Here is a 13,273-nt window from a genome sequence, read left to right as displayed (position 1 = left end):
CCCCCTCCGCCAGGCCCCGCCCCCCCGTGTGGCCCCGCCGCGGGGTGACCCTGGCCCACGGTCCGCCGGCAAATATTTGCCCGGGGCCAGCCCGGCGCTCCACCTCCGGCCCGGGGACGTGGGGGGCCTCCGCCATGCAGCCCGTGCTGGGGGTCCTGCTCGCCCTGGCCGCGGCCCTCGGCTCAGGTAGGGCCCCCGGCCCCACCGCCGTGGGGCCGCCGTGGGGCTGGAGGACGTGGGGCAGGAGCGGGGCCTGGGCAGGCCTTGGGGACAGGCCTGGAGCCTGCCGGCCACTGCCCTGTCCCGCGGCAAAGGGGGGGTAGCGGGAACTGGGGGGCTGCAGCGGGTGCTGAGCACCCTATAGGGCAGGGACACCCCCCCAGCTCCACGGGACACAGCCCCCACGCTCCGTGGGGCAGGGGTGCCCTGCTCCGTGGGGCCTGGGGGTCCCTGCTGTGGCCTTCCGTGGGCACACTGAGCTCCTGCCACCTTCCCCAGGCCACCGCTCGCCCCTCAATGACTTCCAGCGCCTTCGAGCCACCGAGCTGCTGGCCGTGCCCGCGGAGCCACCCCCGCCGCTGCTGGAGCGGGGCTCTGCCGACCAGTGTGCCCAGCGCTGTGCCACCAGCCCGGCTTGCCGGTGAGCGGGGTGCGGTGCCCCCGGGGAGTGCAGGGGGCCACGGCAACCGGGGTCACTCCGTCCACTCGGATGCTGGGTCCCCCATACGTGTGTGTGTGCCCTCTGCGGGTCCCTGGCCCCGCACGGTGCCATGGCAGGCTCCCGTTGTGCCTCCCAGGGCTTTCCACCACGACCGGCAGAACCAGCTGTGCCAGCTGCTGCCCTGGACCCAGCACTCGCCCCACGTCCAGCTGCAGAAAAACATCCACTACGACCTGTACCAGAAGAAAGGTGGGCTGGTGCCACGGGTGGGCATGGGGACACCACAGGCTGGGTGCGGGGCTCCCCGCTGCCCACCTGCCTTGGCTCGGCCCCGGGGTTCTGACACGGTGCCTGGCTCTGCCCAGACTACCTGCGGGACTGCATCGTGGCCGATGGCACCAGCTACCGCGGCACACGGGCCACGACCGAGAAGGGTCTGCGCTGCCAGCACTGGCGAGCCACGACACCCCACGACCACAGGTGCCCCCTGTATCCCCAGCTGCCCTGTGGCACCCACTGGTGACCCTGGGCAGTGCGGGGCAACGGGCTGGGGACAGCGTGGGGGCAGTGGAGACAGCGTGGGGGCAACGGGGAGGGTGTGGGGCAATGGCACTGAGCAGGGGTGGCACAGCATCGTGGCTGTGCCCACCCCGGGGTGAGGGGCTCCCAGCAGTGCTCCTACCCACCCTGCTGCCAGCAGGTTCCTGCCGTCCCCCCGCAACGGGCTGGAGGAGAATTACTGCCGAAACCCCGACCGGGACAAGCGGGGCCCGTGGTGTTACACCGTCAACCCCAAAGTGCGGCACCAGAGCTGTGGCATCAAGAAGTGTGAGGATGGTGAGTGTCCCTCAGCCTTTCTTCACCAGAGAGATGTTCTCCTCCCCTCAGCATCTCTGTAGCCTCTGCTGTCCCCTCTCCAGCAGTTCCCTGTCCTCCTTGAACTGGGGAGCCCAGAACTGGTCCCAGTGCTCCAGCTGGGGCCTCCCCAGGGCAGAGCAGAGGGGCAGGATGACCTCCCTCAAGGTTCTCCACCCTCTTCCTGATGCCCCCCAGGATGCCATTGGCCTTCTTGGCCACCAGGGCCCATCGTTGGCTCATGGGCATCTTGGTGTCCACCAGGACTCCCAGGTCTTTCACCAGCAGGTCACCCCCACCCTGTCCTGGTTTGGGGGGTGATTCCTCCCCAGGGGCAGCACCTACACCTGCCCTTGGTGGAACTCCATCAGGTTCCTCTCCCAACTCTCCAGCCTGCCCAGGTCTCTCCGGATGGTGGCCCAGCCCTCTGGGGTGCCAACCCCCCCTCCCAGTTTTGCATCGTCAGCAAAAAACACTTGTGTGTGTGTCCCCCTGACCCCCCCCCACCCCAGCCCTGATTCCCCTGGCTGTCGGCAGCCGTATGCATGACCTGCAACGGGGAGGACTACCGCGGGGCCCTAGACCACACCGAGTCGGGGACCGAGTGCCAGCGCTGGGACCTGCAGCACCCGCACAAGCACCCCTTCCACCCCGACAAGTACCAGCCCCTGGCCCCTCCTGGGCGAAACGCAGCCCCCCTCCCCGGCCGTGCCAGGTGCCGGGGCGATGGTGCCACCCCCAACCCCTGCTCCCCGTCTGCTGGACCAGGTACCCCGACAAAGGGCTGGATGACAACTACTGCCGCAACCCCGACAGCTCCGAGCGGCCCTGGTGCTACACCACCGACCCCGGGCGGGAGCGCGAGTACTGCCGCATCCGCCTCTGCAGTAAGTGCCTGCCGGCGTCACCGCGTGGGATGGGACTGGGGTGGGAGCGTGTCCAGAGGAGAGCCACCAAGCTGGTGAGGGGTCTAGAGAACAAAGTCCTATGAGGAGAGGCCAAAGGAACTGGGCATGTTGAGTTTGGAGAAGAGGAGGCTGAGGGGAGACCTCATTGCCCTCTGCAACTCCCTGGAAGAAGGGTGTAGAGAGGTGGGGGTTGGCCTCTTCTCCCACGGGAATAATGACAGGAGCAGAGGAAATGGTCTGAAGTTGCATCAGGGGAGGTTTAGATGAGATATTAGGAAGAATTACTTTACTGAGAGGGTGCTCAGGCACTGGAACAACCTTCCCAGGGAGGTGGTGGAGTCACCATCCCTGGAGGTATTTAAGAAACATGTAGATGTGGCACTTCAGGGCATGCTCTAGTGCCCAGCATTGTTGTGTTGTGTCTGTTTGTGGGGTTTTTTTTGGAGTTTGTTTGTTTTTTGTTTTGGAGGGGTTTGGGTTTTGGGGTGGTTTTTTTTTTTTGTGGTTGGACTCAAAGATCTCAAAGGTCCCTTCCAACCATGAAGATTCTGTGATTCTGTGGGTGTCTGGGGTGCCACCCCTAACCCTGCCGCTCTGACCCTGCTCCTGCCATGCAAGCAGAGAAACGTCCGCGGCCCCTCAACCTCACCACCGGCTGCTTCAGGGGCAAGGGCGAAGGCTACCGGGGCCGGGTGAACATCACCGTGTTGGGGATCCCCTGCCAGCGCTGGGACGCCCAGACCCCCCACCAGCACCACTTTGTGCCCGAGAAGTACCCGTGCAAGTAAGGGGGTGAGAGGGGGAGGATGTGGCCTGGGTGGGCAGCACCCATGGGTGCCTGCTGGGTCTCAGGGAGGGGTGGGGGGCACCCACATGGCCCCTCCGCCAGGGACCTGCAGGAGAACTACTGCCGCAACCCCGATGGCTCAGAGGCACCGTGGTGCTTCACTGCCCGCCCCACCATCCGCATCGCCTTCTGCTTCCAAATCCGCCGCTGCCCTGACGAGCTGGATGCCCAAGGTGAACTACCCCCACCCCGGGCACCCACCCCTAGGGTGCCTGCCTGCCTGCCAGGGGTGCCAGCCCTCTCTACCTGTCCCCAGAGTGCTACCACGGCCACGGGGAGCACTACCACGGCCATGTCAGCAAGACACGCAAGGGCATCACCTGCCAGCCGTGGGCTGCCCAGGCGCCCCACGTGCCCCAGTGAGTGTGCGAGGGAGTGTGGCGTGTGGGGATGGGGTTGGATTGGGGATGGGGATCGGGATGGTGACGGTGATGGTGTCTTCCTCCCGGCAGGATCTCGCCTGTCACCCACCCCGAGGCACACCTGGAGGAGAACTACTGCCGCAACCCCGATAACGACAGCCACGGCCCCTGGTGCTACACCATGGACCCCCGCACCCCCTTCGACTACTGCGCCATCAAACCCTGCAGTGAGCCCCTGCCCGCGCCCCTGCACTGCTGGGGAGGGTGTCTCTGGCCACCCCCCGGGGTGATTTTGGTCCCCCTTAGGGTGGTTGGATCCCACCCCTCTGCTTTCTCTCCGCAGCTGGCAGCAAAGTGCCCTCTGTCCTGGAGAACGCAGGTGGGGTCCCGGTGGGTGCCGGGTGGGTGCCGTGGGGTGGGTGCTGGTGGCACAGCCCCGGCTGATGCCCATCCTGCCGGCAGACGTGGTGGCGTTTGAGCAGTGCGGCCGGCGGGACGAGAGGCTGCAGCGGAAAGGGCGCATCGTCGGTGGCCAGCCCGGCAACTCGCCCTGGACCGTCAGCATCCGCAACCGGTGAGGGGGCACCCTGCTGCCACTGCCATCCGGGTGACGTCCCCCCCACCCCCAGGAGCTCACCCCCTCGTCCCTGCAGGGCTGGCATGCACTTCTGCGGGGGGTCCCTGGTGAAGGAGCAGTGGGTCATCAGCACACGCCAGTGCTTCTCCTCCTGGTAAGGCTGTGGCTGGAGCACCGGGTGCTGGGAGCCCTCCATGCCCTCATGTCCCCATCCCACAGTGACGCCGACCTGGTGGGCTACGAGGTGCAGCTGGGGACACTCTTCAAGGACCCTGGCCCTGGGGACCCTGACAAGCAGACCATTCCCATCGTCCGGATTGTCTGTGGCCCCTCCGAGTCCCAGCTGGTGATGCTCAAACTGGCGAGGTGAGCAGCCATACCCCTGTCCCTGCCATGCCCTGCTTCCAGCCAGGCTGGCACCACATCCCGGTGCCCCTCTCGCCCCAGGCCAGCTACTCTGAACAAGCGTGTGGCCCTCATCTGCTTGCCACCCGAGCGCTACATCGTGCCTGCGGGCACCGTCTGTGAGATCGCCGGCTGGGGGGAGACCAAAGGTACCTGCTGCGGGGCAGCCCTGGCCAGGGCGACCCCACGATGGCATCCCTTGCCCAACACATCCCCTGCCCATGCCATTCCCCTCCTCCCCGCAGCATCCCCACATCCATGGCATCTCCCTGCCCACAGCATCCCCAGGTCCCCCTGGCATCCCCCTACTCCCAGCATCTCTCATCCATGGCATCTCCCTTCCAGAGCATCCCCTTCCATGGCATTTTCCTTCCCTGTGCCATTCCTCAGCAACAGTGTCCCCTACCCAGAGCATCCCCCTCTCCATGGCATCCCTATTCCATGACATCCCCCTGCCCATGCCATTTCCCCGCAATGGCATCTCATGCCTGCAGCATCCCCATGTCTGTGGCATCTCCCTGCCCATAACATCCCCTGCCCATAGCATCCCCCTGCCCACAGCATCCCCAGGTCCCCCCAGCATCCCCTCACTCACAGCATCTCCCATCCATGGCATCTCCCTTCCAGAGCATCCCCTTCCATGGCATTTTCCTTCCCTGTGCCATTCCTCAGCAACAGTGTCCCCTACCCAGAGCATCCCCCTCTCCATGGCATCCCTATTCCATGACATCCCCCTGCCCATGCCATTTCCCCGCAATGGCATCTCATGCCTGCAGCATCCCCATGTCTGTGGCATCTCCCTGCCCATAACATCCCCTGCCCATAGCATCCCCCTGCCCACAGCATCCCCAGGTCCCCCCAGCATCCCCTCACTCACAGCATCTCCCATCCATGGCATCTCCCTTCCAGAGCATCCCCTTCCATGGCATTTTCCTGCCCTTGCCATTCCCCAGCAACAGAATTCCCCTGCCCACAGCATCCCCCTCCCCATGGCATCCCTCTTCCACAGCTTCACCCTGCCCACGACATCCCCCTGCCATCCCCCTGTTCCTGCCATCCCCATGTCACGGCATCCCCCTGCCCACACCACCACCCTCCCTCCCCCTTTCCCATGCCACCCCCACCCCTGCACCCCCTGCCCCCATGCTCGCTGCCCACAGGCATGGGGGACAGCAGCGTGCTGAACGTGGCACGGCTGCCAGTGCTGGCCCACGGCGAGTGCAACGTGGCGCTGCGCGGGCGCCTGAAGGAGAGCGAGCTCTGCACCGCCCCACTGCGCGCCGGCGTGGGGGCCTGCGAGGTGAGCCAGGGGGGCTGGGGACCCCCCCATCCCGGGGAGCCCATGGGGGCCGGTGTTCCAGGGTGACATCGCTCCCCGCGTTGCCGCAGGGGGATTACGGGGGTCCCCTGGCCTGCCTCACCGCCGACTGCTGGGTGCTGGAGGGGGTCATCACCCCTTCCCGCGTCTGCGCCCGCACCGACCAGCCCGCCCTCTTCATCCGCGTCTCCCTCTACGTCGACTGGATCCACAAGGGGATGAAGATGGGCTGAGCCTGGCACAGCTGCCGTCACGAAATAAACACCCTGGGGTGGGGGGGGTTGGCATTGCACAAGGTCTCACACATTTATTTCGCGCCAAACCCCAACCCACATCCCCTCCTGCCCCCGGCTACGCTCGCTCCATCCTCCTCTGGTCCTGCTGTGGTCCCCAGGGCCAGCGGTCACCCTGAGGCTGGCACAGCCACGGGGCCACCGCGGTCCTAGGGGCTGTGCTGGCCCGTCCTGTCCCGCCGAGGTTGCCCCAGGTGCTGGAGGAACCACCGTGCACAGTTCCCAAAGACGTCAGCCTCTGTCTCCACGCCGGCCAGCGCGTGGCCACCCTCCGGGTACCACAGCAGCCTGTGGGGTGGGATGGGATGGGGCATGGGATGGGGGGATGCTCAGTGGGCACCCCAGGGCTCCCTCCCCCCCCCGCACCACACTCACCGTGCCGGCACCCCCCTGGCCCGCAGCACCCGGTAAAGCTCCAGCGCCTGCGTGGGGCTGACGCGCCGGTCCCGGGCACCCACGCACAGCAGCACCGGTGTCTGCATCTGTGGCACAGCCGGCGGTGGGTGTCCAGCACCCGTCACCCCCCACCCATCACCCCCCAACCCGACCTGCCCCTGCCTTACCCGGGCTGCCTGGGCGATGGGCGAGCGCAGCAGCATGGTGGCCACCTCCTCGGCGCGGGGCACCCGCTCGAAGGAGTAGGGCAGCCCCAGGGAGACGTAGCGCCTGCGGCACGGGGGTGCTGGTGGGTGCCGTGGGGATTGTGGCACGGCACAGGGTAGTGGGGTGGCACTCACCAGTCCGGGATGTCAGAGGTGCCCAGCAGGGCGGGCAGGTTGGAGACGGGGCTGCGCAGGGCACAGGCTCGGTAGCGCTGGGGCTCACGGGCGAGGAGGTGGAGGGCGATGAAGGCTCCGTGGGAGCCAGCCAGCAGGGCCAGGCGGTGCGGGTCCAGGGGCTCGCTGCACAGCGCCTGCTCCACCGCCAGCTGCACCCGTGGGGCACCCAAATGCCAGCAGCCAAATGTCAGCATCCTCCCACCATCAGTGTCCTCCCAGCAGACCCCACCATCAGCACCCTACATCAGCATCCTCCCACCATCAGCACCCTGCCATAGGATCCTCCCAGCAGACCCCACCAACAGCATCCTCCCACCATCAGCACCCCACCATCAGCATCCTCCCAGCATCCTCCCAGCATCAGCACCCCACCACAGGATCCTCCCAGCATCTGCGGCACAGCCGGCGGTGGGTGTCCAGCACCCATCACCCCCCACCCATCACCCCCCCAACCCGACCTGCCTCTGCCTTACCCGGGCTGCCTGGGCGATGGGCGAGCGCAGCAGCATGGTGGCCACCTCCTCGGCGCGGGGCACCCGCTCGAAGGAGTAGGGCAGCCCCAGGGAGACGTAGCGCCTGCGGCACGGGGGTGCTGGTGGGTGCCGTGGGGATTGTGGCACGGCACAGGGTAGTGGGGTGGCACTCACCAGTCCGGGATGTCAGAGGTGCCCAGCAGGGCGGGCAGGTTGGAGACGGGGCTGCGCAGGGCACAGGCTCGGTAGCGCTGGGGCTCACGGGCGAGGAGGTGGAGGGCGATGAAGGCTCCGTGGGAGCCAGCCAGCAGGGCCAGGCGGTGCGGGTCCAGGGGCTCGCTGCACAGCGCCTGCTCCACCGCCAGCTGCACCCGTGGGGCACCCAAATGCCAGCAGCCAAATGTCAGCATCCTCCCACCATCAGTGTCCTCCCAGCAGACCCCACCATCAGCACCCTACATCAGCATCCTCCCACCATCAGCACCCTGCCATAGGATCCTCCCAGCAGACCCCACCAACAGCATCCTCCCACCATCAGCACCCCACCATCAGCATCCTCCCAGCATCCTCCCAGCATCAGCACCCCACCACAGGATCCTCCCAGCATCTTCCCACCATCAGCATCCTCCCACCATCAGCATCCTCCCAGCAGACCCCACCATCAGCACCCCACCAGCAGCATCCTTCCACCATCAGCACCCCACCATCGGCATCCTCCCACCATCGGCACCCCACATCAGCATCCTCCCACCATCAGCATCCTCCCAGCATCCTCCCACCATCAGCACCCCACCACAGGATTCTCCCAGCATCTTCCCACCATCAGCACCCCACACCAGCATCCTCCCAGCAGACCCCACTCACCATCAGCACCCCACCAGCCCAGTGCCCCTCACCTGGGTGTCCGCCACATCCTGCTCACCCACCCGGGAGAGCAGGGACCTGATGCTGGCCTGGCCGAAGCCCAGGGAGCCGCGGTAGTTCACTGGGGAGATGGAGACCATGGGTGCCACCTCTCCAGTGGGGCACAGGGACCACATGTCCCCTGGCTCCCTGGCACTCACCCAAGAGCACGGCAAAGCCCAGCTGGCACAGCGCAGCCATGCTTGGGCGCCAGCGGGCGTCGAAGACAGCATGGGGGCCACCTGGGGCCGGTGGGAATGTCACCCAGGGTGCCACCAGCACTGCCAGGGTGTCCCCGCCATCCCCTCACTCACCGTGGGGGCACACGACCAGGGGGTGTGGTGCGGTGCCATCCGGTGGGCTCAGCAGCAGGGCCTGGAAAGCCTGGGTGCCTGAACCAGGGAGGGGGTCCCACTCAGCACCCACCACCCTGGGCACCCAACACCCTGCCCATCCCTGAGGGTCCCCGGCACCCAGGTAGGGTGGGGACCCCGGGCACTCACCATGCGTGGCTGGGGTCTGCCCACCGCAGGGTGGCTGGATCGTCAGGGTCTTCCAGGTGACACCAGGCACCGTTGGGGTGTCCTCCACAGGCACCCAGCAGAGGGGCAGCTCCTGACCTGCCGGTGGCAACACGGCCACCACCTGGGGACAGGCAGTGGGTGGCACCCATGCCCCAGGGCAGCTAGCCACTGCCAGGGTGTCATTGCCCCCATTGTGCTCACAGTCCCAGTGCTCTGGTGCTGTCCTATGCCATGCATGGATGTGTCGTACCGCCCGGTGCCATGCCATGCTGTCCTTGGCCACACCATGCTGTGCCTGATCATACTGCCCGGTGCCATGCCATGCTGTCCTTGGCCATGCCATGCTGTGCCAAGGTCTGCTGTTCCTTGCCACACCACCCGGTGCCATGCCATGCTGTCCTTGGCCACGCCATGCTGTGTCAAGGTCTGCTGTTCCTTGCCACACTGTGCCCTGCAATGCCATGCTGTCGCTGGCTGTGCCTCACCAAGCCATGCTTTACTACGCCGTGCCAAACTTGTCCCATGCCATGCCAACCCTATGCCACCCCATGCCCAAGCTGTGCCACCCCACTCTTTGCTGTGCCTGGCTGCACGTTGCCATGCCATATCATGCAGTGCCATGCAGCGCCAGGGCTCTGCTCACCAGGCTCGGGGGGCGATTTGGGGCCGAGCATGTGGCCACCAGCAGGTCCCACTGGAGGGTGAGCAGCTCCCAGCACCCTTCGGGCGACCCTGGGGACAGAGAGCACGCTGGTGCTTGAAGATGCTCACCAGGGCACCGCGGGCAGCCCAGTGCCACGTACCTGCCGTCAGGTTGGTGACGGTGGCCGTCTCCGTGTCCACGAGCAGCAGGTCCTGCAAGGGGTTGAGCACGGGCAGCCACGTCACCATGGAGCACAGGGGCCATGTCCCTGTCCCCCCCTGTCCCCAGGGCTCACCATGCGGCTCCGCTGCGGGGTGCCCACCACGGCTCGCCGGCTGTCAGCCGCCCAGCACCGGGGTGGCAGCACCTCTGCGTAGAGCCCAGCGAAGGCTGTGAGTGGGGCAGAGGGCTAGTGAACCCGAGCTGTGGGCACCCAGCATTGGGGGTGGAGAGGGGTGTCCCAGCCCCCCCAGCAGCACCCAGCCCTGCCCACGGTGCCACCCCTCACCCTCTGTGGGCTCTTGCACCACATCGAGCACCGTCACCGTCTGCCTTGTCTGCCAGGTGAGCTGGGGAGAGATGGTGGTCAGGGGTGGCACCCCCGCCGGGGAAACTGAGGCAGGGGGGCTTGGGCATCGAGCTCCCCCCTACCCCAGCCAGGCACTGGGATGTGCCAGGCTGGGTACCACACCAGCGAGTGCAGGGTGGCACAGCCGTGCCCCTCTCACCATGCAGAGGCGCAGGCACTGCCGGTGGGGCCCCCCCACATCCCCCTCCAGGTAGAGCAGGCGCCGGCCGTCGGGGCTGAGCCGTGGGGAGCAGGCGGCGCTGTGCTCAGCCGACAGCAGCTCTGGGGGTGACAGGGGGGGTCAGCACGGCAGGGACCCCCCCAGGGCATCCCCTGCGGCCCCGGTGCTCACCGCAGCGCCCGCTGGCCAGGTCCAAGTGGAAAATCCCTGACCTAGAGAGGAGGCGTGGGTCAGGCTGGAGCCCCACGGCCAGGCTGACCCCCACCGTGCCCAGGATGCTGGAGGGGGGACCCACCTCCTGTTGGAGCAAGCTCTCAGCCCCAGGCGGAAGGGCTCGTGCCACCAGCCCACGAACACCACGCCGCGGTCATCCGGGGACCACAGGGCCTGTGTGACAGCCAGGCTTGTCCCACAGCCCCCCAGGCTGCCCCCCAACCCACCCCCTGGGCTCTCCCTGCCCCCCATCCTGACCTGGCCGGGAGAGAGGTGCCCCGGGATGCCCTCCAGCACCAAGAGGCTGCTGCCCTCCAGGTCCAGGACGCAGAGGACAGGCACGCTGCGGGTGCTCAGTGCCTCCCCCCAGTCCTCCCGGTACACGAACTGCTCGCCCTGTGGCACAACTCCATCAGCCCCACAGCTGGTGGCCCCCAGACATGGTGTGCCATACACCCCATGAGCGTGCCGGGCACGGGACTCCGTGCCCGGCACGCTCATGGGGTGTATGTCACACTTGTAGGGTGCATGGGATGCTCATGGGGTACAGGTGGCATGCTCACGGGGTGCACAGAGGGCACTCCTGGGGTGCACAGGCACCCACCTCCTCATCCTCATCCTCCTCTGCCAGCCTGCCTGCTCCTGGCACATCCCAGGGGCAGGGGGACCGTGGTTTGGGCCGGCTCTTCTCAGCCACGTACAGCAGCCGCGTCTCCGAGCGGGACCAAGCCAAGCAGGAGAAGGGCCCTGGCACAGCGAGAGGGTGCCAAAGCCCAGCCTGGCACAGGCACAGCCGGGCACTGGGGCCAGCGGCTGCGCCGTCCTTACCTGTATTGCGGGCAGGGGGCACAGGGCAGGGACCCTACCCTCCGTGTAGACCTCCCCATGCTTCCCCAGCGCCGTGAGGTCCACACTGTGGCTGCGCCCACCGCTGCCCCACACCTGGGGGGGAGAGGGGTCAGCACCGGCACACCGTGCCCACCACCCCATGTTGGCACTCACGGCCACCCTGGTGAGCCCCGAGGCTGCCGTGAGCAGGGGCAGCCCCTGTTACCTCCAGCAGCTCATGGCCCTGCCGTGGGCAGCGGCTGAGCACGGCACGGTGCTGCCCGGTGGGTGAGTCCTGGCTGAGGAGCCTGTTGGCAGCAGGGAGGGAGGCTGTGGTGGGTGGCCAGCTGCGGGCACCAGCCATACCACGGGCACCCGCCATGTCATGGGCACCGGCCATGCCACGGGCACCTGCCATGCCATGGGCACTGGCCACTCTGCCCCATCCCGCAGCCCATCCGTGCCCTACTGGTGGTGGATCTCGGCGCTGAGCGCTGCCCGGCGGGCGGCGAGGCGGGCGCTGCCCGTGCGCTGCAGGCTGTAGTGGCGGCTGAAGCGCAGGAGCCGGCGTCGGGGCAGGTCGGGGCGGCTGCACTCTGCGGGAGCGGGGGCATCACCACCTGCTCTCATCGCACCCCCTGGGGAGGAGAGCACCGTGGGGGGCTCAGCCCGTCACTCACCGGTGTAGAGCAGGAAGGTCTGTGCCCCCGTGGTGGCCCCGAGGGCGGCGCGGGTGACAGTGGGGAACCGGCTCAGCTCCTGGTAGCAGGCAGCGGGGCCACCGGCCACCTGGGTGGGGGAGAAACGTGCTGGTGGGGGTCAACCTCACCCCCAGTCTGTGCCCACCCCGGCAGACCCCCCCTGGTCCCCTTGCCCACCTCTGTGCCCCGCTCGGTTCCGGAGGCCATGGCTGCCGCGTTGGCCGCCGGCGCCTGCTGCTCGTCAGCCAGGCTGGATGCCAAGGCATGCGGGAGCAGCCGGGAGCGAGGAGCCTGCCTGGTGCCAGCTCTCCAGCTGCCCTGCGCTGGTGGCTATGCCTGGGGTGGATGGGCAGGGGCACCCTCTGCTGTGACACACTGCAGCCTCAGCTGCACCAACACCGACCTGTGTGGGAGAAGGGTCCGGTGGTCACCAGCTCCTGGGCACCTTGTCCTGGCTGAAGCCCCACAGCCACCCTGCTGGCCCCTCACCATCGTTGAAGATGGTGCCATGCTTGTCTGGTGCTGTCAGGTCAATGCTCTTCACTGGAACAGGTTGCCCAGGGAAGCTCTGGCTGCCCCATCCCTGGAGGGGTTCAAGGCCAGGCTGGATGTGGCCTTGAGCAACCTGGTCTGGTGGGAGGTGTCCCTGCCCAGGGCAGGGGGGTTGGAACTAGATGATCTTTGAGGTCCCTTCCAACCCAAACCATTCTATGATTCTATGATTCTGGTTCTTGTCCCAAACCTGGGGGCAGAGATGCCAGAGCAGCCCCATAGCGCAGTGTGGATTTGGCCCCGAGCCCCACGAAGTGTCCAGCTCCCGCCTTAACTCCCCCTCACCTCCAGAAACTGCTTCTCCTCCTCCTTCTCCTTGCTGGGCACCTTGCGCAGGACAGCCTTCAGCGCCCTGCTGGGGGACTCCTGGCTCAGCAGCCTGCGGGCAGGGGGGTTCCCGTCAGTCTAGGGTGCGGGGGACAGGACGGTGTCGGGGACAGGACGGTGTGGGGCACAGGACGGTGTGGGGGGACAGGGTGGGACAGGACTCACTCGTCCTTGATCTCAGAGCAGGTGCCGGCAGGCCCCGAGTAGACGACGGAGGTGCCATCGTGGAAGATCAGGTACTGGCGGCAGAACTTGACGTTCTCGGCCCGTGCCAGGTCCCGCTGCGACCACTCTGGGAGGAGGAGGAGGGTGAGGACACCTGGGGTGTCTCCGCCAGACAGATGGAGACCCCCCC

The 13,273-nt window shown here is 67.1% G+C and overlaps 2 protein-coding genes across 3 annotated transcripts in view; one reads left to right on the top strand and one right to left on the bottom strand.

Annotated features, from left to right (window-relative positions):
* The first annotated feature begins 54 nt into the window (after window positions 1–54).
* On the top strand, window positions 55–6,225 carry MST1 (macrophage stimulating 1). Of its 2 annotated transcripts, none has more exons than XM_014953574.1 (18): window positions 55–186; window positions 499–640; window positions 798–910; window positions 1,027–1,141; window positions 1,362–1,498; window positions 2,054–2,174; window positions 2,285–2,403; window positions 3,046–3,208; window positions 3,314–3,444; window positions 3,528–3,630; window positions 3,724–3,860; window positions 3,977–4,012; window positions 4,096–4,207; window positions 4,287–4,364; window positions 4,430–4,576; window positions 4,658–4,764; window positions 5,776–5,915; window positions 6,005–6,225. In XM_014953574.1, exons 1-18 carry the CDS (start codon window positions 135–137, stop codon window positions 6,164–6,166), a joined length of 2,115 nt encoding a protein of 704 aa, XP_014809060.1. In that variant the 5' UTR covers window positions 55–134; the 3' UTR covers window positions 6,167–6,225. The 2 variants fall into 2 exon arrangements, with proteins under 2 accessions (XP_014809060.1, XP_014809059.1); XM_014953573.1 differs by having other exon boundaries at window positions 3,043–3,208.
* LOC106894728 (acylamino-acid-releasing enzyme-like) overlaps window positions 6,215–13,273 on the bottom strand; it is a 12,622-nt gene continuing 5,563 nt past the window's right edge. The window contains exons 2-25 of the mRNA XM_014953575.1: window positions 13,084–13,237; window positions 12,877–12,970; window positions 12,217–12,442; window positions 12,019–12,127; window positions 11,808–11,934; window positions 11,565–11,646; window positions 11,377–11,452; window positions 11,115–11,257; window positions 10,769–10,906; window positions 10,593–10,684; window positions 10,469–10,509; window positions 10,277–10,398; window positions 10,057–10,117; window positions 9,844–9,938; window positions 9,709–9,760; window positions 9,549–9,637; window positions 8,885–9,026; window positions 8,696–8,773; window positions 8,543–8,623; window positions 8,357–8,463; window positions 7,653–7,933; window positions 7,479–7,581; window positions 6,602–6,708; window positions 6,215–6,514 (exon numbers count right to left, since the gene is read on the bottom strand). Of these exons, the coding sequence (XP_014809061.1) occupies window positions 6,376–6,514; window positions 6,602–6,708; window positions 7,479–7,581; window positions 7,653–7,933; window positions 8,357–8,463; window positions 8,543–8,623; window positions 8,696–8,773; window positions 8,885–9,026; window positions 9,549–9,637; window positions 9,709–9,760; window positions 9,844–9,938; window positions 10,057–10,117; window positions 10,277–10,398; window positions 10,469–10,509; window positions 10,593–10,684; window positions 10,769–10,906; window positions 11,115–11,257; window positions 11,377–11,452; window positions 11,565–11,646; window positions 11,808–11,934; window positions 12,019–12,127; window positions 12,217–12,246 (2,295 nt within the window). The 5' untranslated portion in view covers window positions 12,247–12,442; window positions 12,877–12,970; window positions 13,084–13,237 and the 3' untranslated portion in view covers window positions 6,215–6,375. The remainder of the gene's footprint in view (window positions 6,515–6,601; window positions 6,709–7,478; window positions 7,582–7,652; window positions 7,934–8,356; window positions 8,464–8,542; window positions 8,624–8,695; window positions 8,774–8,884; window positions 9,027–9,548; window positions 9,638–9,708; window positions 9,761–9,843; window positions 9,939–10,056; window positions 10,118–10,276; window positions 10,399–10,468; window positions 10,510–10,592; window positions 10,685–10,768; window positions 10,907–11,114; window positions 11,258–11,376; window positions 11,453–11,564; window positions 11,647–11,807; window positions 11,935–12,018; window positions 12,128–12,216; window positions 12,443–12,876; window positions 12,971–13,083; window positions 13,238–13,273) is intronic.

This window comes from Calidris pugnax, unplaced genomic scaffold, assembly GCF_001431845.1.
Source record: "Calidris pugnax isolate Ruff unplaced genomic scaffold, ASM143184v1 scaffold247, whole genome shotgun sequence".
In the NCBI taxonomy this organism is placed as follows: domain Eukaryota; kingdom Metazoa; phylum Chordata; class Aves; order Charadriiformes; family Scolopacidae; genus Calidris; species Calidris pugnax.
This window is presented reverse-complemented; position numbering and strand designations above follow the sequence as displayed.